Raw genomic sequence first — 25,021 nt, 5'->3', positions numbered from 1 at the left:
TTATTACAATATTGATGGGCTAATCTTCAAACATGGCAATTACTCTGTGCAAACAACCTCTGAATTAGTCCTTAGGATGTTGGCCATGGCTCAATCTTAACTTTTACATTTGTGTCAGCACGCTAAGGGTTCAAGCCCCAATTCTGTGCCTTCAGCAGATCATTTAATCTAACACTTTACTGCTGTACTGTCAAGGGTACTGTTTTCAATGTGAAATCAAGGCTTTGGTCACCAACATATCTGGTCCCTTTTAAAGATTAGGGAAGTTCTCATGTCCAAACTATCAATTAAAACAGTTGCAGAACCTTGCTGTACATTCCAATGTTTTGCCTCACCTTTAGACTGCTTCATTGACTGCAGAATGCTTCAGTAAAACTCATATCCTGACGGAGAAGGATGCATTAAAATTCAAGCTTAATTTAAGAAATCAATTACGCACTGCCTTCTTTTTATGAGAAAGTTTCTCTAAAGTTGAGCACTATAGATAATAAATCTAAATGTTTCCTGCGCCAATGTATCCATTGGGTTATAAATTGTTCTGGCCTATAAACCCTATGCTACAATTACCATCAGGTTGTCATTTTCTCCCCCAGCCCTCAGCTCACCCAATAACATTATTTCCCATTCAATTATTCTTTTTACCTCTTAGCATCTGATGCACAGGACTGACTCGCTGTTAAACTGGAGCTTCCAATGTCACTGAACAATTGTGACAGGTTAAGGGCAATACTCTGTGCAAACATCATGAACTTTTGACTGTAAATTCAGGCAAGTCGATCCCAGCTTCAGTATCTGGAGTCTTCACACGAGACAAGAGTAGTTGGCTGGCATGGCTTTTAAAAATTCAGTGTAAAATATTTATGTTATAACCAAGTTATCAGACAGAACTGTAGATAAATGTTGGATTCTTAACACTCAAGGTTAAGCCATGAACTTAGCAAAAAAATATACATTTTTAAACTTTGGAAGTGTCCATATTTCAAAAAACTTGAAGCATTAGTTTCTCCCTTCACAGAAACTGTCTGATCTATTGAGTATTACCTGCATTTTCTCTTTTTATTTCAGCTTTCTAGCAGCTGCAGTATTTTGACTGTACTTTCATGGCAGTCTATCCTTGCTGTACGATTTCAAATAATTTTAAAACAATCAATATCCAATGACAAATAAAATATAATCCTACAGCCAAGGAACCTCCTGTGGGTTAGAAGGTTCACTGACCTTTAACTGTACCTGTGAATCCCTGATCTCTGTGGATGATTGGCAAACCCCTACCAGCATATAAACCCAGATCATGTTTACACTCAATATTTACTCATACATTACCTGCATGGATCTGACTGTAAGCAGCACATGTAGCTCTTCATTTTTTATCAAGAGAGGCACAAGAACTGAAGCTCTGGGAAGGGTCAAGTCTGAGTACTTATTTCCTATATCATACGGCTTCAATGCATGTTTGACTTTCTCTTTAATGGATGTTCTGATGAAAAATAAAAGAAGAATCATGACTAGAATTGTAAGTACTAGAAGGGTTTTCAACAGTAATCATCACAAGGGCGTCCTATTGGAACTGACCTGACATCACAATTCTATAAGCTTAAGGGTATGACACATTGAAGGGGACAGTTCACCAAATGAAAAGGTTGCCTCCAAATATGGTTCAATTCAAGAATATAAAATGTGGATAAATCTCCTGCTGAGGGAGGGACTGTGAGAAATGGATCTGATGGGAATACTGACACCTGACACTTGATGGCCAAATCCTCTCCTTTCATGTCATGCAAAAATATGAGAAATGTAAAAGATGATTGCTGAACAAATCCATTCAGAGTAGGAGATGGGGCATTCAGATGCAGAAGTGAGAATCTTATGGAAATCAGATCAGTGCATTTGATTTGTAAAAAAATACTAAAAGGGAGTATTTTCACGGCTCGCGTGTCAGTATGGAGCGGGGTTTGTCAGCTAATTGGTCCAGAATGCAAACATTTTGTTTTAAGCATGTTATTATTGCATAAACTCATCAGTTAATTACATGGTGACAATTACCCTGCTGTCTTCTTGCATTTCCGATATGCAATTAGAGACCGCACGACTGAAACGCTATAAATCCTTGCCATTTTATTAAGTAGCTTTTCCCATAAAAGTGTTAATATTGTATTTAAAGGTTAAAACTGTTCAAATTAAGTATTAGGTATATACTTCAGAACGAGAATCTGAATTGAGTATAATTTCTCGATGCCCTTGGAACAATACAGTCATTTATCTTCTTGAGTGAATATTGTCAGATCAACTGGAACATGGTGTAATAAAAGCTTGCACCAGCTGTTGTTTGCACAAAAACAACACAGAGAAGTTGAAACAAATCATACGAAAACAGCTCTCAAACTTAAAGGCCCAGATCACTTTGTACTTGTGAGGTTGGAGGCCTGACTCAAAAAATATGCTGATGCTGCTGGGAGCTTGGCTCATTTTTAGAGCCATTTGCCATGCTGCACTTTGGGAGCAAAGTACAATGGATGGCAAAGATTAATAAGGCACCTCAGCCAGCACCAGCTGCCATTTTTATTATGGATGAAGGGTCCTGTAATCATGCTTGAGGCATTGAATACAAAAGTTGGCAAGTGGTGTTGCAGCTGTTAACATTTAAGGTGGGCCACATTTGGAGTATTACGTGCAGTCCTAGTCACGGCATTACTCAGAGCTTGCAGAGGCTTTGTAGAGGGTGCAGAAGATGATCAGCGGGATGTTGTTTGGATTACAGTGTTAGCTATGAGAAGTTAGACGAACTTGGATTGCTTCTCTGGAGGGTCAGCTGCTGAGAGCTAAGCTGATTATATAAATTGATGAGGTAAAGAATGAGTATTCTTTCCAGTATAGAAATGTTAAATAGCAGAAGCCCAAGGTTTAAGGTGAGAGGAGGAAAGTTTAAAGGAGATTTACAAAGCAAGCACTGCCAGGCAAGGTGGTGGAAGCAGAGACAATGGCAATGTTTACTAGGCACTTAAGACAGGCACATGACCAGGCAGATGGGATCACCTTTGGTACAGGTACTGTGGGCTGAAGGGCCTGTAAAAATCAGTAAAACAGATGAGATAATGACTAGGGTATTTCTTGATGCCTTCTGCATCTTTTCCTTCATGACGTTGACTACTGTTAAATTAAACAAGCTTTGCGATATCTTGAGGACGAAAAGGCACACTAAAGATGGAAACTTTGGTTTAACTGTCAATTTAGTGAATGAAAAGCACCGTCATTATAATCTAAGAATTTTCTCATTCCCCAGATATTTATGATGGCTGGAATTCACAATCATTCTATCATCAACGACTATGTGATGTAAAAACACAAGACTGGAGAAACTCCGTGTACTTGATGTGGCAAAGATAACTACATCAAACTCATATTTCAGACTTCAAGGTATGAACAAAATGTGGGTGTGCAATCGAAAAAAAATGGTTGGTGGGGGAGAAGCACAGGCCAAAAGGCAAATAGGTGGATAAGGGAGCAGGGCACATCAGCAAAAGGTGGGGGAAATGGCTGTGTGAATGGAGAGGGAAGGGGATGGAGAGCTGGAGGAAAGAGGGGTGGGGAAGAGAATGAGAAGTAGGTTAGCAGGATGAATTGTGAAAGAAGTCCGTGGCAAATAAGGACCAGAGTTGTAGCAGTGAAAGAGTGAGTTGCCACTGGTATCTTTGTAACGAAGTGAGGGTGGTCCATAGAATTTGCTGACAGAAGCAAAGAGTGCAGGTATCTCATATCCTGATTAAATGATGTTGTGTTGGATAGGCTTCAGCTTATAGAGATGGAAGGGGTGAAGAGGGTTGCACTGGAATAGTCAGGTAAAGAACTAACGGACATGAAGGTGAGGGCTTCATTATTAGCAAAGGGAGAAACAGACAAATTTAGGGAGACCGGATGCCTCTGGCCTGAACAATGATCGAGTTGGCAGCTTGGTTCAAGGGAATACAGAAGACTGGGTAGTGGACGGACTAGAGACTCTGAATTGAAAGCATTTTTAGGTAGCCATAATCTACCCAATGGAAGAAATATAACAAAGCACAGAACTAAATATGAAATAAAACTTAGTGGAGAGGAAGACCAAGGAAGTCAGAGGCATTTAGTGAAATTAAACACTAAATAATTAATGTGGGCCAGAAATAAGAAGTCATTCCTAAAGGAAAGAAACAATCCAGTAGCACACATGCATGGGATCCATAGTGAATAGATTGGATTCAGAATTGGCTGGCCTATTCATTGAAGACAGAGGGTAGTGGAGGAAAGGTATTATTTTGGCTGCAGGGGCCCATGATCAGCAGTGTTCTGCAGGGATCATTGTTCGGACCTGTCTTGTGATGGGCATAAATGACTTGGATGAAAAAGTTGCTTGGTGGGTACATTTGCAGATGACACTAAGAATGATGGAGCAGTGGATCGTGTCTTGAAGGAGTGTGTATGGCTTTCTTCCAGGTGCTCCGGTTTCCTCTCCACCCTCTAAACAAGTATGGGGTTAGTAGGTGAATCAGTCATGTGGGTGAAATTGAACGGCACAGGCTTCTGGGCTGGAGGGATCTCTGAATTATTTTTTCCTTCAGTAATAATGTCACACATGAGAGGATATGCATTTAAGGTATGGGGAAGGGAGGTTTAAAGGAGACGTGGGAGTATGTTTTTACAGATAGCTGGGTGCCAGGAACAAGTTTCCAGGAGTAATGATGGAAGCAGATACAATAGTAGCACTTAAGAGGCTTCTAGGTAGACACATGAATATGCAAGGACGAGAGGGGTATGCATCATGTTCAAGCTGCGAGCATAATGTTTAGTGCAGACGTGGGCGTAAAGGCCTGTTCTTGTGTTAATCTGTTTTAAGTTCTATAAAACAGAAAGGTGTATTTAAAGGGAAGATAGATAAGCAAACGATAATAAAAGAAATACATTGGTACGTTAACTGAGTTAGAGGAAGACAGTTGGAAGGAATTTCACATAAAAATGCATGACAAAATGTCTATTTTTTTTGTATTGTGTGTATAATATGTAATCAAATTCAGACAGAATGAAGGCCTCAGGTCCCAGAATTAATTGGGACAGATGGTCTACTCCTATTTCTTATGTTCAAACCAAATTGTATCCCTAAAACAAGGAGATAGCAGAGGTAATATTATGCATAAACCTTCTCTTTATTATAGTAGTATCAAATGTTAGTCAGAAAGCAAATAAAATGTCTATATTTAAATTACTTATCCAAGCAACAGTAGTGGAAAAGATAATGAAAAAGGATAAATACACTTAAATATGATAGAAAAAATCTAGAAAATGAAACTATAAGTAACTATGTGGATTTTAAAGTGGAATATTATTTATTTTTAAGAATTACTTGTTTTAAAGATCAGTGTAAATACAGTAAATCAGAAGATCATTTATGATGGAGTGGGGTGGCAATAATTGGATGATCAGCCAGAGATCTGACCTTTCAACGAGAGGTATGGAACCTGCCTCACCATGGCAGCTGGAACTTCATTTTGAACTGACAAAAGGAAGTGAACAGAGATGGAATCATTGTTTTCAAATTTTTTAAAGCATTTTAAACTTGAAAATTGGAAGCTGATACCTTGTCAGGTAGGTAAAGGGTGTAATTAATATGAAAGAAGAAATTATCACAAGGAATTGATTTAGTATTGAAAAGTCACATTAAAGTTACATAGAACCTTAGACTACACTAATATTCTTGTCTCCATTTCATAAAATAATAGTGGTGGTATAAAAAGAACTTGCAAGGTTAGAGGTGACAATAATCAATTCAACTCAATACGCTTGGGAATATTTTCAGGAAATAGCACAGATGTGCTTAAGCAGAAACTATAAACAGATGGCTATGAAAAGAATGAAAAAATGCTGATACATGAAAGTAGTAGGTGATTCACATGCAACATAAAGGCAAAAAACAGAATGATTTGATGTAAGCTATTTTCTTCAGTGGAGAACTAAAATTAGGTCAGGCGGAGCAAAAATAATGGAGCACATTTTTGCATAAAGGGATGTATATAAGCTTGAGGTCAACACTTTTAAAAATTTGACTAAAGGACCAATAGGATAAGGAAATAATGAGAGTTGACATACACCAAAGGGATGGTCAGGCTATTCCTGTCCTCCACTTTTGGAATTAACTGATTCACCCTGCACTTTTCATATTTGTACCATTTTACCACAGCTCGAGACTTTTCAACATAATTACCAATCTTTACATTTTGAAAGCATTATTCTTGCTGAAATACACCAATTAACGACGTTTCCCTTTCTCTCAAACAAAAGAAAGTCTGCTAGAGAAGCAGTGTTTCGAGCAGCATCAGTGTGAGAAAGAAAATGGTTGCTGTTTCAGACTTCAACCCTTCATCAAAACTTGATGAGGGTATCCAACCCGAAACATCAACCATTCTTTTTCTCCAGCTGATGCTGCTCGAACTGCTGAGTTCCTCCAGCAGATTGTGTTTTCATTCTGATTTCATTTGCAGGCTCTCACTCTCTTCCCTCTCAATTGCCTTGAAGTGTTTTACTGCCAATCCTTTTCTCTTTATTTCTTCTTCTATCAATCCCATTCCCCCAATGGCCTTTCGCACAGAACAACAGTATTTGATCAACAAATTATGTAAAGCAAGCCAGGTAGAGTCATTTGGCGGGTCATGTCAGCATCATCCAACTACACAGAATCACTCAGTAAGGACCCACCAGTCCTTTGTTGATACTTTGACAAAATTATTCTGCCCAATTCCTCCTCTTCAGAATCAGAATTGTCATAAAAATAGTGCAAGAAAAGTCAAAGAAAGGCAGTGTATTTGGTTCACTGATTATTCAGGAATCTGATGGCAGCAGGGATGAAGCTGTCCTTAAGTTACTGAGTGCTCGTCTTTCGATTCCTGTTCCTTTTTCCCCCCGATGGTAGCAGAGTGAAGGGGACATGGGGGGGGGGGGGGGTCCTTGAAGCTGCTTTCTTAAGATACTGCCTCTTGTAGATATCATCGATGGAGTGGTCTGATGCCCATAATTCCGCAGGCTGTTAACAACGTTCTAGAGTTTTTCCTGTCCTGAGCATTGGCACCTCTATACCACAGTGATGCAACTAGCCAGAATGTTCTCCATGGTACACCTGTAGAAGTTTTCAAGTTTTCAGTGGCATACTCACAAAATATAGCCACTTGGAAGCCTTCGTGATTTCAACGACATGGAGGTTCCATGACAGATCCTGAGATGTTGACAACCAGGAATTTGAAGTGCTTGACTGGATTGCGTTCTCCTGACTTCCTCCTGAAGTCCACAATACTCTCATTAGTTTTGCTAACGTTGAGTGCAAAGTTGTTGGTGTGACACCACTCAACGAGCTGATCCATCTCCCTCCTATACGCTTCCTTATTTGCGTTTGTGATTCTGCCGACAACCATGGTGTCATCAGCAAATTTGTAGATAGGAGTGGAGTTGTGCCTGGCTACAGTCATGGGTGTATAGAGAATAGAGCTGTGAGGAGTGCCTGCGTTGAGTTAGTGAGGAGGAGGCATTGTTTCTAATTTGTAATGACTGTGGTCTTCCGATGAGGAAGTCAAAAATCCAGTTGCAGAGGGAGGTGCAGATACCCAGGATTTGGAGCTTCTTGACTAGCACTGAGGGACTGTTATGTTGTAACCCGGACATGCTGTTTGGTCTTGTATGTATGTATGTACAACCATTTTGGGAAGAAATTAAGTGAATTTTGGAAAAATTGTATAAGATTAAGTTACCATTAGATCCATCTGTTTTTTTTACTGGGTTATATGATTCCTTTAAAGGGATTGGGGTTGGATAAATTTCAAATTGCATTTGTATATTTAACATTGTCCTTAGCTCAAAAATGTATTGCAAGTACATGGAAGGATAATACAGTGATTAGCATAATGAGATGGCAGAATGAAATGAAAGCTTGTATTGTTATGGACAAAACTTTTGCATGATCATTATTCTTTTTTTGTTAATAAGTGGTCATTATATTTGGAATATATGCATTTAGAGGTACTTTATTTTAGTTTTTTTCATATATATTTCTTTGGCTCTCCTGAAGAAAGCTGGCTGAAGGGGTGGGAGGGGGGTGGAGTTTAATTTCTTTTTTTAAAATTTTCATATATATATTTGTATGTTTACCAATAATTTTTCAATAAATAAAGTTTGAAAAATAAATAAACACGTGCAAACCCAATCAGAAAGTCACAATGTAAACTACCATTTCAGGCACTACATTCTGTATACAGTGCACTCCAAAATGTTTGGGAGAAAGATGTTTTTTTTTTCTTTATTTGCCCCTGTGCTCCAATTTTAAATTTATAATCAAACAATCTGCATGCAATTATAGTGAACATTCCCGATTTTATTCAAGGTTATTTGTATACATTTTGGTTTGACCATGTAGAAATGACAGCTCTTTTTATAAATACTGTAGTTTCCCCCATTTCAGGGCACCATCATGTTTGAAACAGGTGTTTGTGAGACCTCAGGTACCAATATGTTTAATTACTTTATTGGTGCTGATGGCTTGCTTCTAAGCCATTTTTCAACGAGGACCAGGTTGTGCCAATGACAGTTAAAGAAGCCATAATAAAACAAGAAGAGACATCACCCAAACCTTAGGATTACCAAAATGAAGTTTGCGATATCATTAAGAAGGAAGAGTGTACTGGTGAGCTCAGTGATCACAAAGCGACTGGCATTCCAAGGAACACCTCCACTGCTGATAACAGAAGAATTCTCATCATAATGAAGAATAATGCCCAAATGACTGTCCGACAGATCAGAAACACTTCAGGAGGCAGGTATGGATGCATCAATAACTACTGTCTGCAGAAGACTTCCTGGACAGAAATACAGAGGCTACACTGCAGGAGGCAAACCACTAGTTAGCTATGAAGTATTAAAAGAGCCTGCAGAATTCTGAAAAAAATATCTTGTGGACAGATGAGATCTGTATCAGAGTGATGGCAAGAGCAAAGTGTGGAGGTGTGAAGGAATTGTCCAAGATCCAAGGCATTTCACCTCATCTGTGAGACATGGTGATGGGGATATTATGGCCTGGGTATGTGCGGCTGCCACAGGTACTGACACACTTATCTTCATTGGTGATGTACCTGGTGATGGTGGTGGCTAAATTAATTCTGAGGTGTTTAGAAACATCTGTTCAAATTCAAGCAAATGCCTCCAAACTCATTGGATTGCACTTCATCCTAATGCAAGACAGTGATTTCCAAACATACTGCTGAAGCACAAAGGAGTTTTTCAAAACTTAAAAATTCTTGAATGGCCAAGCCAGTCACCCAATCTAAATCCAATTGAGCATGTCTTCCATATGCTGAAGAGAAATCTTAAGGGAATAAGCTCCTGAGACAAGCAGGAGCTGAAGATGGCTGCAGTACAGGCCTGGCAGAGCATCATCCGATAAGATATTCAGCACTTAATGATGTCTATGAATCAGACTTCAAACGGTCATTGCATATAAGTGATAAGTATTAAACGTGACTACTTTAATATGAGTTATGCGCCATTTGGGACTGCACATACATCCATGGTCCCATAAGAATAGAGTTCAGAAATCCCAATCAGACATAACCGGACATTGTGAAAGCAACAGCTTCCCGCATGCAACACATGTATCTCATGCTGAAATACAGTACTATATGTGTACAGTATCTTGGGTATTTAGTTAATAGATACACTACAGTATCCCATATAGCTTTGCTAAGTATATATGGTGTTCGCACAACATCCAAATTTCATGAAATTCTAATTCACAGAATGTACTGTGGACGTTAAAGCAACGTACATGACATTGCTCTGTCGCAAATATTATGGTGCCCTAAAATTAAGGGATTATGTACAAACAGTGGTGTACATGGTCAAACCAAAATATATACAAATACCCTTTAATAAAATCTGGAATGAGCACTTTAATCATGTGAATTGTTTGATTACAAATTTAAAACTGTGGCACACAGTTTAGAATTCTGCAGGCTCTTTTAATACTTCATAGCTAACTAGTGGTTTGCCTCCTGCAGTGTAGCCTCTGTATTTCTGTCCGTGAAGTCTTCTGCAGACAGTAGTTATTGATGCATCCATAAACAAAGGGGAAAATGTTTTTTTTTAACCCTAAACGTTATGGAGGACACTGTTTAAATAATGAGTGTTTTCCTTCTCTTCCTATTGACTCTTGTTCATTTTCTGTCTGCGATGATCACATGCAATTTTTTCCAAAGATAAGGAAGATGTAATTTCTTAATTTTTGCAGCATCACATTTATATTATCTTTCAGATAAATGCATTAATAGTTCAGTATCTCTACATTTAAAAAAAATCAATACTCCAATGAATTGTGGGTTTGCTTTTGTTTTAAAAATATGCACTGGCATGTTGGCAGGAAAGCTTTGGATTAGGTGAGCTTCCATTCCCCTAGATGTCAGTTCAAAATTCTGCTGGTCCAGGTGACAGAGCCACCACACTAGCCACAGCCGAGGACCAAGTCCATTCATAATTTCTAAAATTTGGGCAATGATCCAAAAGGATGGACACAACTGTTCTGGTGTTACACTGGAGCTCAATTTTAATCCTATTCTCTATATTGCAATAAATCTTAAAGTATCGTGTTAATTCTTTTCCTATCAATTGTTTTACTGTAGCTTATTCATAATTCACTTATGACAGCATTAAATTAATTAAAAATGTAATGTTTCTTTCAAAAAACAAAGCTCAAAAATACCTTCATCTCAACTGCCCCAGGTCTCTTCTAAATTTCCACATCAAAATCTTGTGACACTTGAACATTTTGGTTAAATATAATTGATACATTTTTTGGCCATTTAATAGGGGAATTTTTATCAATTATATATGTTGGTCAATAAATATATATATATTAGACAGTCATTATTCCCACTCTATACTAGCATGTTAGTACAGGCAGGGGCTCTTGGGTAACAAATGACCTGACTGAATGGAAGTCTGACTTTATGGGAATTCACTCATACATTTTTAAAGCATTTTTCAAGCTAGTAATTACTGGCTAAGGACTAGATTTAATATATATTCTATTTGTTTAATCATGGATAGCATTAGGGAGATTGTTCAATGGAAGAATTATAGCAAGTGAATGTACAGTGGTACAATTGGGGTTACGATAGAAAATGGATAATTCTGACCAAGAGAAATTGTCTTTGGGCAGTTTTTAGAACTGAAACTTTATTTAAGCTGGGTCTGTCTGTATGCCCATTGAGTGTATGGGAAAGAACGAGCTTGAAATGTATCAATATTTTTTTTAAAGGACAGAAGAACAATAAAATTCTAGACTCCTGACATTATCATTTTTCATTTGTTCTTTGGATGTGTTGGGTCTATCATATCATTTATCCCTTTTTTTCCAACTATGATCTGCATCACCAGTGATTTATTTCCTTCAGTCAGCACTTTTTCTCAGCTATTTCACTAACTGTAATATATATATTACACACACAAAGAACAAACTGTTCTTTAAGCTAATTGATATGTTAAGATATTGTGAGGACTTTTGCATGAACAATGTTAACAAAAACTGACAACAAATTACACCAGGAAATATGAGGGGCAAATGATCGTACCCTTTGTCAGTTTTAAGGATCAAGATGAGTTACCTGCCAAATTCAGATTAATTAAAAAAAAATTTACACATAAGCATGCAAACAGGTTATTTTAGCCCACAACCCCGGGCTGTCCAATTACACCCAGTTAACCTACAACCCCTGATATATTTCGAATGATGGGAGGAAGCCGGAGCCGCCGGAGGAAACCCAAGCAGACACGGGGAGAACATACCAACTCCTTACAAACAGCACAGGATACAAACCAAGGAGCTGTAATAGCATTGCACTAACCGCTACACCAACTGTGCTGTCACAACATCTTGATGGTGGGGGATCTGTGATGTGTGTTTGAATCTCATTGCCTAGCACTTGTCTCCATGAATATTAATTGCCATTTTATGAGTCCAAACTTGCACTTACAAGGTCTAGCATGGGATGCTATATTACATGAGGTTGAGTAAATGGAAATGAACACATTACAATCTTCAGCAAACATTCTCACATCTGTCTTAGTAATGTTGCAAACTCATTGATGAAGCAATTTAAGATGATTGGGTCCCTGTTAATATAATCTATCAAATATAACTGAACAGATTATTAGGCAATTTTAGATATTTTTGTGAGGCAATATATATTGCAGATACTTTGGGTCTGAGTTCATTACAGGCAAGAGCAGGTGAGTATAATATACTATTTCTCAAAGGAACTTTGTTCAATTAATTGGTGGTTTTATGCAAGCTACTACTGAAACTAATTTTAAGTTGCATTTTTTTTATCAATTAAGTGAACTTAATTCTCATAACTGCCAAGGTGCAATTTGAAATCATGTTTTCAACCTATTAGCTCAGATATCCAGAACACAACTGCAAAGATGGTCGGACTTACAGCCAGCCATCTCCCCCGTCCCCCCATCTCCCCCGTCCCCCCATCTCCCCCGTCCCCCCATCTCCCCCCCGTTGCCCCCCTCCCTCCCCCCTCCCCCCGTCCCTCTCCCCCCCCTCCCCCTCCCCCCCGTCCCTCTCCCCTCCCTCCCCTCCCCTCCCCCCTCCCGTCCCTCTCCCCCTCCCGTCCCTCTCCCCCCCCTCCCTCCCGTCCCTCTCCCCCCCCCGTCCCTCCCCCCCGTCCCTCCTCCCCCCCCGTCCCTCTCCCCGTCCCTCTCCCCCCCCCTCCCCCCCGTCCCTCTCCCCCTCCCCCCCGTCCCTCTCCCCCCCCCGTCCCTCTCCCCCCCCGTCCCTCTCCCCCCGTCCCTCTCCCCCCGTCCCTCTCCCCCCTCCCCCCGTCCCTCTCCCCCCTCCCCCGTCCCTCTCCCCCCTCCCCCCGTCCCTCTCCCCCTCCCCCCGTCCCTCTCCCCCCTCCCCCCTCCCCCCGTCCCTCTCCCCCGTCCCTCTCCCCCCCCGTCCCTCTCCCCCCTCCCCCCGTCCCTCTCCCCCCTCCCCCGTCCCTCTCCCCCTCCCCCCGTCCCTCTCCCCCCTCCCCTCTCCCCCCTCCCCCCGTCCCTCTCCCCCCTCCCCCCGTCCCTCTCCCCCCTCCCCCCGTCCCTCTCCCCCCTCCCCCCGTCCCTCCCCCCCCTCCCTCTCCCCCCCCCTCCCGTCCCTCTCCCCCCTCCCCCCCGTCCCTCTCCCCCCTCCCCCCCCCTCCCTCTCCCTCCCGTCCCTCTCCCCCCTCCCCCCTCCCCCCGTCCCTCTCCCCCCTCCCCCCGTCCCTCTCCCCCCTCCCCCCGTCCCTCTCCCCCCTCCCCCCGTCCCTCTCCCCCCTCCCCCCGTCCCTCTCCCCCCTCCCCCCGTCCCTCTCCCCCCTCCCCCCGTCCCTCCCCCCCCTCCCTCTCCCCCCCCTCCCGTCCCTCTCCCCCCTCCCCCCCGTCCCTCTCCCCCCTCCCCCCCCCTCCCTCTCCCTCCCGTCCCTCTCCCCCCTCCCCCCCGTCCCTCTCCCCCCTCCCCCCCGTCCCTCTCCCCCCTCCCCCCCGTCCCTCTCCCCCCCCCCGTCCCTCTCCCCCCTCCCCCCGTCCCTCTCCCCCCTCCCCCCGTCCCTCTCCCCCCTCCCCCCGTCCCTCTCCCCCCTCCCCCCGTCCCTCTCCCCCCTCCCCCCGTCCCTCTCCCCCCTCCCCCCGTCCCTCTCCCCCCTCCCCCCGTCCCTCCCCCCCCTCCCTCTCCCCCCCCTCCCGTCCCTCTCCCCCCTCCCCCCCGTCCCTCTCCCCCCTCCCCCCCCCTCCCTCTCCCTCCCGTCCCTCTCCCCCCTCCCCCCCGTCCCTCTCCCCCCTCCCCCCCGTCCCTCTCCCCCCTCCCCCCCGTCCCTCTCCCCCCCCCCGTCCCTCTCCCCCCTCCCCCCCGTCCCTCTCCCCCCTCCCCCCCGTCCCTCTCCCCCCCCCTCCCGTCCCTCTCCCCCCTCCCCCCCCCGTTGCTATAATGATGGGACTCGGGCACCAGGCTCCTTCCCAAGGTGAGTCCTTGTGCCCGACGCAGAAACGCCACATGGAGGGGGAAGGGGGGAGGGTCGGGGGGAGGTGGGGGGGGGGGGGGTTGAGACCTTGCCAGCCGCGTCTCCGCCATCTCACCGCCAACGAGCGTAAACCAAGTGCGCAGAAGCGCCGGCTCGTGCTGCAGCGCCACCTGCCGCTCGGGCGGGGCCCATAACTGGTTCCAAAACTGGTCCACTGGGAGGGTGGGACATCCTGGTCCCTCTGGGTCCCACAGCCCTTCCCCATTCAGACCAAATACATCCCCCCCCCCCCCCCACCAGCCTAAATGAATATTTTTCACATTTGCTCACGTTACCAGCTACATCCCCCTACTTATCAATTCTTTCTGGCTCCTTCCTAACTTCAGCTCCCAACTTTATCTCTGTGACTTCACCCAATTCAGCCACCATAATCTTCATTCCAAGCCCCCCACACTGACCCCTGTGCCACGCACCACTCGGAATGAGAGCAAGAACCAACTGTCCATTTGCTCTTCGTTACCAGCCAATACTCCTATGAGCTTCTTGTTTCTCCACGTCACCCTTTGAAGTGATGCCACTAAAACATTTTGAGGCATCCTGAGATTGTGAAAGATGTTCTATCCCTCTCAAGCACTCTGCCTGGCTGTCCCCCATTACAACCCCTCCCCGAGACTTCCCGTCCCCAACGGGCGGCTCCTCGCAGAAATGCCACACAGAGGGGGGTGGGGGAGAGGGAGGAGGAGAAAGCTTGCCAGCCGGGACTCCGCCATCTCACCGCCGCCTTACAGCCGGGGTGGCCAAACTAGGGCAACCCACTGCCCATTTTTACAAGGCCCAAGGTGAATTTTAATAAATAGTGGAATATGGCCCTTTAGATCATCATCTCTACAACACTGGACGTCACTGTCATTTTGAACTACTCGACTGACTTGAAATATTTACTCATCGATGAAAATCAGTTAAAACAAATGTTTACCTCAGGTAATTAAACATGGTGGAAGTGAAAAGACAGTGAGAAAATTAATACTTTTTCACAGAAGTCAAAAGGAAGTGTGTTTGTTTGATTTGCAAGGAATCTGTTAACTTTAATAGCCTATCTACAGATTTACACATGGCATCATAATCATTCAGGCCACGAACTGTATTCACTGAGAGCTGTGGAGGAACGTTAGAGTCGGCCTTGTCCCTTTCTTGATCTTTTCTCCCATTATTTGCACCCAGCCTTTTGTTTTGTATTGATTTTTGAATGAGAGTTTCATTTTTGTATTCATTTAAAGAGCCGCAGATAAATGTAATATGTGAGCATATCAATCATCTACTGTAATGTCAACAGTTAAACTGTTCAGTGAAGTCGTATAGTTATTTTGATAGAAAATGAATTTTCAATGGCACAGAGGTTTTCTGGTCTAAAAAGACTTGTGCTATCTGCTCTATGTGGATTATGAAGAAACACGTGGCCTACCTGTCTGTCTGGACTATTGTGAATTGTGGGTGATCGCGTGTCTGCCCTATCTAAAACTTATTTGGAAGTCACATCACCTGTCAATCAAGGTTGGACTCTGGCCACCTGTAAGTGCACACCTTGCTGTTGGCTAATTTAAATCACCTAGGATCAATATTGGCTAAACCTCCAGATCAGAACAGTATAAAAGATCGATGCATAGCACATTCTTTCTCTCTGCCTCATGGTCCAAGCCCCAGACATCACTCCACGCCAGGTTGCTATCATGGACATCGCTGGATGTGTTGTGGGTAAGATGTGCAAGCTGAGCCGTAGTACAGCAATAGCAACCCCCCCCCGGTGCAGGGAACTGGGAGTGTGCGTTGAAGCCCGTATTGTTAGGGTGTGTTAGCGACTGTATATTACTTAACACTGAGCCACACCCCGAGGTACAGGGATTGGGAGTGTCTGCTGAAGTCCCTGCCTGTGAGTAAATCGAGTATAGGCAGCCACTGGAATTAGAGTCCAATGTGAACGTCTAAATAGTTGTTTAGTAATATAGTAATTGAATATCATTTGACATTCTCCCATTTGTTCATTAAAGTTATCTGTGATTGTAACACTTGTGTCCAAGCTCATCTCTCTGTGAACCCACTGAATCTGCTATCTTTCCAAATGCAACAGTGTCACTGGTTGAAAACTGCTGGGCTTAACATTGTTTAGCCTGTGACTGCTTGTACCTTTTATGTCTGTGGCCCACATCCAAAATAATTTGGCGACCTCTGCTTTATAGGATGTCATGTATTTCTTTTCCAAATAAACACAATCAAATGCAGCACATATTAATATTATGTCAGGAGTCACAAGGAAAATATTAAGATATCATTTGATATTCATCACCTTCCTGTTTCATGGCATATTGTGATAACTTTTACACTATTGTAGGTGACACATCTTACATACCTGTGTGGCTGCAGCAAGGAAGAATTTTTAAGCATCTGTACATTGTACTTATGCATATGACAATAAATTCTCGTATACAAATGACTGCAGATGCTGAAATCTCGAGTAAAAATCAACCTGCTGGAGCAACTCAGCAGGTTTAGCAGCATCTAAAGGGAAGAAAAATAAAAGCAATAAATGTCAATGCCAGTAAGTGACGTACAAAGAAATAGAAAATGGATGGAGCTCCTGGTGCGGGCCCACGAGGAGCAGAGATACAGCACTTCCTTGGGGTCCAACTACCCAGTCAACTCCCGTCAGCTCCGCACAGGGCCCATTAAAGGAGCCGACGGCAGTTTCATTTCAAATCCCGCGCATGTGGGGGTCTGCGCCCAAGATGGTGGTGCCTCTGATCGGCAGCAGCCACGAGGGGTTGCAGACGCAAGGGAAGCAGAGGACTGGAGCAGGGCACCAGAAAACGGGGAGACCATCCCCGTCTGAGAAGCAGAAGTGGCGACCCATGGGAATTGTGACCACAGTGGTGTACCAGTGAGGGAGGATCTGCAGCTGAAAGACCCACGCACACAGCGGGCTGCTGTTGAATCAAGGCGAGAAACCCATGGAGGTTGTGGGCTACTGTCGGGAGACTCGTGCCGGACTGGGGATGACTGGAGCCTGACTCGAAACTGGCTAAAGGGGTACCAGGTATTGGAACCGGGATGTGAGGGGGTACTGAAGGGTTCCTGTGTCAGAGGTTCACATCTGGAGCTCGGGTTGCAAATAGTTTGGACTGGATTTTGTGTGGGTGTGGAAGCCCAGGAGGCAAATCTACAGACAATCAGTGACTCTGGGAGGGACTCTCTTTCTCTGAATGTAAGACACTTCAGGCAATTTCTGCAGGTTAAGATGGTGGTGAAGAAAGCAAATGCAATGCTGGCATTCATTTCAAGAGGAATAGAAAATAAGAGCAGGGATGTGATGTTGAGGCTTGTAAAGAGACAGATGAGACCTTGCACAGGATTGTGGGCAGTTTTGATGTCTTCATTTAAGAAAGGGTGTGCTGACGTTGGAGAGGGTTCGGGGGAGGTTCACAATGAAAGCTCTTGGGCTGTATTTGTTGGAATTTAGGAGAATTAATATTTTATTTTTTAAACATACAGCACAGTAACCGGCCATTTCAGCCCATGAGTTAGTGCCGCCCAATTCACCTCCAACCCCCAGTATGTTTTTGAACAGTGGGAGGAAACCGGAGCCCCCGGGAAAACCCACACAGACACAGGGAGAACGTACAGACTCCTTACAGTCAGCCCAGGATTTGAACTCTGGTCCAGATTGCTAACCGCTATGCCAACCGTGCCGCTCTGAAGGCATGTTGAAAGGCATAGGCAGAGTGGATGTGGAAAAGCTGTTTCCCACAGTGGGAGGTTCTAGGACAAGAGAGCACAACTTCAGGATTAAAGGGTGTCCACTTAGAACAGAGATGTGGAGAAATTTCTTCAGCCAGAGGGTGGTAAATCTGTGAATGTGTTGCCAAAGTTGGTTGTGGAGGCAAGGTCATTGGGTGCATTTAAGGCAGAGATCGATAAGTTGCTGATTAGCCAAGTCATCAAAGGTTATGGGGAAAAGGCCAGGCAGTGAGGCTTTAGGGAAAATGGATCAGCTCATGACTGAATGGTGAAGTAGACTCGATGGGCTGAATAACTATTTCTGCTCCTATGTCTTTTGGGAGGGGAAGAATTCTGTGATTTAGGTTAAAAAAAACTCCAGTCCAAAGAAACTAGTTTAAATAAAGAAACAATGAAAGAAAGAATATTTTAAAATCCCTTCAGGAGAAATCCACCAACCTTGCCTTCCTTGGTCTCAAATTCCATAAAGGTGATTTATGGTTGGCCCTGAATTTAAGTGGCCTAGCGAGCCACTCAGTTGCACCCCACTAATTGGATTGAGAGAAAACCTAAAACATGCATCAGGTTCAATCAGTGGTTCGCAACCTTTTTCTTTCCACTCACATTCCAGTTTAAGTAACCCCTATGCCATCGGTGCTCTGTGATTAGTAAGGGATTGCTGAAAGTGGGATGTGAGTGGGAAGGGAAGGTTGAGAATCACTGCTCTTGACCCAACTGTTAGTGAAACATTTTGCTTGAGAAAAATTGTCATTGGCCCATTTCCTTTGGAGTTATGAAACCGTGCACATAACGAGTCAATTAGGGATGATTAAAAGTGGTTTTCAAACTTTTCTTTAAACTGCATACCCTTACTAATCATAGCCACTATGACATAGGGAATACTTAAAGTGGTATGTGAGTGGAAAAAGGTTGAAAAACACTGTCTTAACCAATTTACCTGCTACCCTTGAGGATCTCACGGCATGATTTTCTTCACGAGAAACCACTTTGCCAATCTGGAAATTTCCTGATTTATGATTTTTCCTCTTACTGAAGGTTTCTCATCTCTGTTGACCATCATTTATTTTTGTGCAGATGAGAGAAGTTGGAGGTTAATGCAATGAAAGCTCTTGGATTAAGTGTCAAGTTGGCATTCCCAAATAATAATTATTGCTTGCCCACACCCCCCATTACATATCAACAGCTCTGTTGTCAAGAGTGCGGAGCATAAAGTACCTTGGCATTCCTTGAAAGGATGAGTGATCCTGGACCCACACCTTCTCACGAGGAAAGGGAAGCAGTCCTCAGAGGATCATTGAGGATCCTCACCACCCAGCCCACAGTATCTTTGAGACATTGTCTTTCAAGGAAGAGGTACAGGAGCATAAAAACCAGAACTGCCGGAAAGGAAAACAGCAGCTTCCCGCAGCTGGCAACTATTGGTTAACCCCAGAAACCTGTAAATTATTTAACAATTTTTTTGGATTGCTATGTATATGTGTCATGTGTGTGCACTATGGTCCAAAAAGACACTGTTTCGTCGGGTTGTAGATGTATAATCAGATGACAATGAACTTGTATGCAATTGCAGATGGAAGCTATTCAACATATCATGCCTATGTATTTTGGAACAGCTGCCCAGTTACTCTTATACCTCCATTCTTGGGTCAGGAATCAATGCATCTGTCCTCCAGGAATTTAGCCAACTCCTTCCAAGCAATGCATCATGTGTTATAGTCACTCACTACATGAAATAAGGGCTCTCTTTTCTGAATGAGATTCCACACAGTTGCAAAAATCAATTTAGTTTGAAAGCCAAGAGCCAAGTCTTTCAAGAAATCATCGAGTGAATACTTTAATATTTTGTCATTTTTTCCATTAGCTATAATTTTATATTCTCCTGTTACACTTTATACCTATGATATACAAAATCTATTCCTATGTTTCTACTGTTACAAGGCAGAAATAAATATCAGACATTTACTGTGTTTTATTACATCCTCGTGTCTGCAAATACTCACAGGCAATGCACTATCAAGTGATGAAGTTGCTTCTGTCTGGAAAGTGTTTGACACAGCAATACCCCATCAACAACACAAAATAAGTAATCAGTTAAGCTGTTTGTGGTACTGGCAGAGTAGGACTCAGGAGTCTGCCTTGGGATTAATTTTGTTTCAAATTGGTACATGTTAACACGCATAAAATGACCACAGGAGTTTAAAGCAAGTTCCAAGGAATAGCTGGCAATGCCCAACTGAGGCTGTGGTGTTTGAGGATAGTTTTGGGAAATAAGAGAAGCACGGTTAGTACAACACTGTTACATGCCAGCGACCGGGGTTCGAATCTGGCGGCGCTGTTTGTATATCGTCCCTGTGTCTGCATGGGCTTTCTACAAACATTCTGGTTTCCTCCAACCCTTCATAGCTTACTGGGGTTGCAGATTAATTGGCACATTTTGGTGTCACTGGCTTGTGGGCTGAAAGGGCCTGTTGCCCTGGTGCTGAATGTCTCAAATTAAAATTCCTATAGTTGTCATGTTTGACAGAATAGTGACTGACATCATACTTCAGAGAAGTTACATCAAGATGAACAAAAAGAGTACAGCTGAAGTTAGAAATTCCAAACTGAAATCTTGCAATATTTATTGTAAACATGCACCCATGGGACAGATTAAGAACAAAAAAAAATCAGTCGTTTACAGAACAATCTAACAGCATGAGCTGTGCATCTATCTGCAAACTAAAATGGATGAACCTGCCAAATATGAGCAGGCAAAAATTTAACGTAAGATCTTGGGTCAAATGGATCTGAAAGGGGAAACCACTTTAATATTCAGGGAAGGCCTTCTACAAAAGTGACCCAAGAGGGCAGTTTCAAACAAACACTGCAGCCATTTTGAAATTGCCAAATTCTGTCACAGTTTGTCCCAATTTACAGCTGTCTGCATGTAGACATTAAACTGAACTTAAACTCCACCAATTTAAAGCACTAGAAAGATTTTTATTCTGATGATATAGATGATCAGTCTTCGGTTGCCTCACTTCAATATTTGCAAATACTTAAAAAAGAATGAACAAGATTGGTCAGGACACTAGTCGACTCTTGGCATTTCAACAAAGACTCTTACGAGACTCCAACCCACAGTACAGTACGAAAAGAAGTCAATCTGTAGCAACAGCATCCTCCAAAGGAGCATTGTGGTACTACATAAAATTCTTCTTACATTGCTTTCAATATTGCCTATTTTAGCAAATTGCAGATGTGAAGGATAATCACACAGATTCTCGTTCTGATTGTAGCAGGAAAAAGAAAGGCAATGCATTGGAACAATTCTTAGGTTGTTCACGAAAATAGCATCATCAGAGGGAGGAAAAAGGGTGGACATTTCAGGTCAGAATCCTTCATCAAGGATTCTTTCACCTTCACCTGCCAGCCTGAGTCATCACTCCCCCCCCACCCCAGCTGAGGCTGTTCAATCTGCTAAATTACTCCAGCCATATGTTTATTGCTCTGGATTCCAACGTTTCCAGTGGCTTGCGCTCTGTGTTGTTGGTTTGGGATAAGAAGCTGAGGGCAGTGCAAAAGATGTAGCTTTGAGGCCTTAGTGTATTCTCTCGTGGTGGGGCTGGGCATGTGGCACTGGTGGAAAGTATTTTCTACGGATGGTAATCCAATGCTCCATTCAATGGACATCAACAACCCCAGGACACTTCGCAGAACATCTTAGCCTTCATTCTTCCTCAAAACAGTTAATCTCACAACAGAGTAAGGAATAGAATATAAAAATCAAGATATTTCAACATAAACTCTGAATTAACACTAATTGATACATTTTAGAATGAGGGAACAGTACACAAAAGTGCTGGAGAAACTCAGCAGGTCACACAGAGTCAATAGACAGTCAATGTAGAATGAGGGAATACACATTTTAACCCGCTCTCATTGAACATTTGTCAGGTTAAAAAATGTTGTGTTTAAACAAAATATTGATGCAGTATCTGTCGCATTGAATATCTGCACAATTTAAATACCAACATTTAATTTTTGCCTGCTCCAGAACTCACTGACTTTCCTCCTGAGTCGTCAAACTTCAGCAGTCTGCAGCCACCGGTAGGAACTAATAACACAGCCTATTCAATTCTCAGAACACCATTCACAATAGCCTCCACTTCAAAGACTCTGTTGGGCCCAAAGATCTGACCAGGATGGCCTGCACCTCATGTCTGCTCACAGCTTCCTAATTAGAAGCAGAATATTAATTTGGTTGCTGAACTGGGTGGGGGAAAAGAGTAGTGTCAGATATACACAATGCAGTGGTGTGTGCAGGGCTGGACTTGTGAGGAAAATGATATTGGCAGCCTCTCCTCACAATTCACATAATTGGGAAGAGAAAGAGGTGGTGACCTCTGATAGTTCGTAATGCCCCCACATGAGTGATGTAGGTGCATTAATGAAGGCAACATTAAAACGGCTTTTCTCTCTCCTCAAGTAGCCTGATAATACATCAAGACTGCAGATGATGGAAGCATAATTAAAACAGATCAACTTAATTCATTCCTCTCTGTAGCATCCCTCCCCCTTGAGCAAAGAGCAAGTGTCACAACCTGATCGCAGCATGACATTAACCCGAGCTACAAGAGAAAAAAAGAGTAGGGTTTAAGAAGTGGCCCCCCGCCCCCACATACACATACCACTTTAAGTAATTCCTTATTATCCACACAGCACCCATGCCATAGGTGCTGTGGCTCTGTGGTTAGTAAGGGATTACTTAAGGTGGTACGCAAGTGGAAAGAAAAAGGTTGAGATCCACTGGTTTTAGGTGATCCTCTTATTGAGGATTAATAAAGCAGGAGCCAGGAACACTGGCAGGCTCCTGTTAATCTGCCGGATCCATGGAATTTCAAACCTGCTGACCTTCTCAGTCAATGGTTTGCACTGGTGCGCCTTCAACGATGTGCCCCACCCTTCCAGCCAGTCAATTTGAAAAGAATGTCCGACTATTCTATTGTAGAAGCATTTACCCTGATCAGCTGCTGGCTCCCCTGCTGTATAGTACCAGTGCATCTAATCATTAGTATTTGAAATCTTTGGCCGTACAAAGAATATAGCTTATGGTCTGTGTTACACTGAAAAAAAAGACACAATGCTTATTATATTCTCTTTTTTAAGGATATTCCTTTTGCTCATAGATCTAGAATTGTTCATGGTTTAAAAACCTGAGGTGCTTGTAGACAACTGGCCTTGAAGACAAATGCAGCAATTAATGCATCTGGTCCTGGTTTACATTTTCCCAGCACACAAGACCACATTTCTGTTCAGGCCTGCACAATTCGTGCATTGGCTGCACAATCCAATTTCTTTTGGTCCACTTTCCGATCCTATCCTGCAGAAGATCTTCCCCTCTGTCGTGTTGCTTGAGCTACTTTGGGACCGCAGTAAATATCCTCAGCCCGTGCATAGCTTGGATTTCATCTTTTAATGCCTAGAAAGAAAGAAAGAAACTGCAAGCGACAGGGTGGCCCAAAGACACGACGGTCTACAATGGCAGCCAAACTCAACCCCACTAAGTAATCATGGCCACATAACCTCTGGGGGTTATAATGATTGGAGGAGAATCAATAGATGGAACACTAACACAGCACACCTGTCTGGTGGGATCAGCTGAACCAGAAAGAGTTAGCAGGTATTCCATTTGATTTGAAAGATGGTTCTTCTCCCTTTGGTATCACATACAACTTATGGAACTAAGATTCTTGGCCAGTCAACTGCATTACCAGTACACTTGATGTGTACACAATGGATGGATAGATCAGATTAATTAAAATGACAATCTATAGCAGTCATGAGTTCCTACAGGGCCATTTGATTCATGGAACTGATCCAAGACCAAAGCTCTCACACAAGAGAACTATTGGACATAATAAAAACAAAGAAATGAAGAGTGAACTGATTCTTCAGTGCCAAAACACAAACACTGTTAGTTCTTAGTGTGAAGACAGAGCTAATCAGCTCTCAGATGCCATTGGGAAAAGGAGGAGACTTGACTTACAAGAATGTGATTCACCACCCTCCCAATGAACATGTTGGGTTCCTGACAACTCCCTCTCATATTAGCTTCATGAGGGTAGACATTTTAACCAACATCTCCACCAGAGAACTACTGATAGATATCAAGCAAAGCTGCATCACTCCCCTATCACTTTCTTCAATATTTCTTGTTGCATTTTATCCCACCCCCATCACCCCCCAACAAGCTTCCTGCTGGAATGGAGCTAATCTACCGAGCAATTGGAAACTATTCAATCTGTCTTCTCAAATTAGAACCAAGGTCATGCTAATTTTAGCCATTAAGCTGCAGGTCATCAAAACATTCACAAAGCTGAGGAGAGAATGGGCCTCAAACAAGTGAAAGGTTAGGGCACCCAACAACCAGCCCCCACTTTTAACCCCACCCTCTGACAACAATGAGACCTTTGAAAATATCAAGCACTTCCCATTTGTCAGGCCAACCCACATCACATGGATATCCAAAGCTTGGGGCCCCTTGGCACCAATACCTGGTTGATCATCTGGTGCTGTTGCACAGTCCGCTTTCCTTCAAATTCGATTGATTCGACATGGACTTCATACATGGCTCCACAACCTCCTGTTGTGGGGTGGGGGGGGGGGGGAGGTGAAGGAAGCAGGTTTGGAAAGAATGAGAGTGAGGGACCATCAGTAACTGACCATTCAACCTCTGTGTAACACACATCAGTATCAGGAGAAATAAAAGTGCTTGTCAATGCAACAGAACCAAATCTTGGCCAAACCCCCTCAGACCCAATCCCGTGCAACCTAATGTAGGCTCTGGACATGATGGATACCTTGTTTTAGATCTTCCAAAATTCCTCAAAGTTTAAAAAGGTCCCAGTGAATTGGAAAACAGCAAAATGTTGCATCATATTTCAAGAAAGGAGGGAGGTTTAAAAAAAAAAGGCAGGCCTTTGGACCAACACATGGGAAACTTGCTGAAGTACAATGTTATGGAAATAGGAGAGGATACAGTCTTTTTCCTCTGCTCCCATCCACAAAAATTAAATACCAAGGGTGTTCTCCATTATTGTCCTTCTTTCTCTTTAAGCACACATCTGCATGTCTGACTGCTGCTTATCTACACTCAATGGGATGTTTTACAAATACCTCACTCGAGGAAGCTACTGCCCAAGGAG

The 25,021-nt window shown here is 43.1% G+C and overlaps 1 protein-coding gene across 3 annotated transcripts in view; it reads right to left on the bottom strand.

The window, feature by feature from the left end:
• The window catches only part of nudt7 (nudix (nucleoside diphosphate linked moiety X)-type motif 7), a 29,172-nt gene extending 12,624 nt beyond the window's left edge, over window positions 1-16,548 (bottom strand). The window contains exons 1-2 of one of the 3 annotated variants that reach the window (XM_069902076.1): window positions 16,450-16,548; window positions 1,324-1,477 (exon numbers count right to left, since the gene is read on the bottom strand). In XM_069902076.1, the coding sequence (XP_069758177.1) occupies window positions 1,324-1,477; window positions 16,450-16,505 (210 nt within the window). In that variant the 5' untranslated portion in view covers window positions 16,506-16,548. Of the gene's footprint in view, window positions 1-1,323; window positions 1,504-14,132; window positions 14,202-16,449 lie in introns of those variants that run through there. The other 2 variants (XM_069902078.1, XM_069902077.1) reach the window with 2 other exon arrangements.
• Window positions 16,549-25,021: the final 8,473 nt, after the last annotated feature.

The sequence above is a fragment of the Narcine bancroftii genome, chromosome 10, assembly GCF_036971445.1.
Source record: "Narcine bancroftii isolate sNarBan1 chromosome 10, sNarBan1.hap1, whole genome shotgun sequence".
Classification (NCBI taxonomy): Eukaryota; Metazoa; Chordata; class Chondrichthyes; order Torpediniformes; family Narcinidae; genus Narcine; species Narcine bancroftii.
Note: the sequence above shows the minus strand (reverse complement) of the source record. Positions and strands in the feature narration are given on the sequence as shown.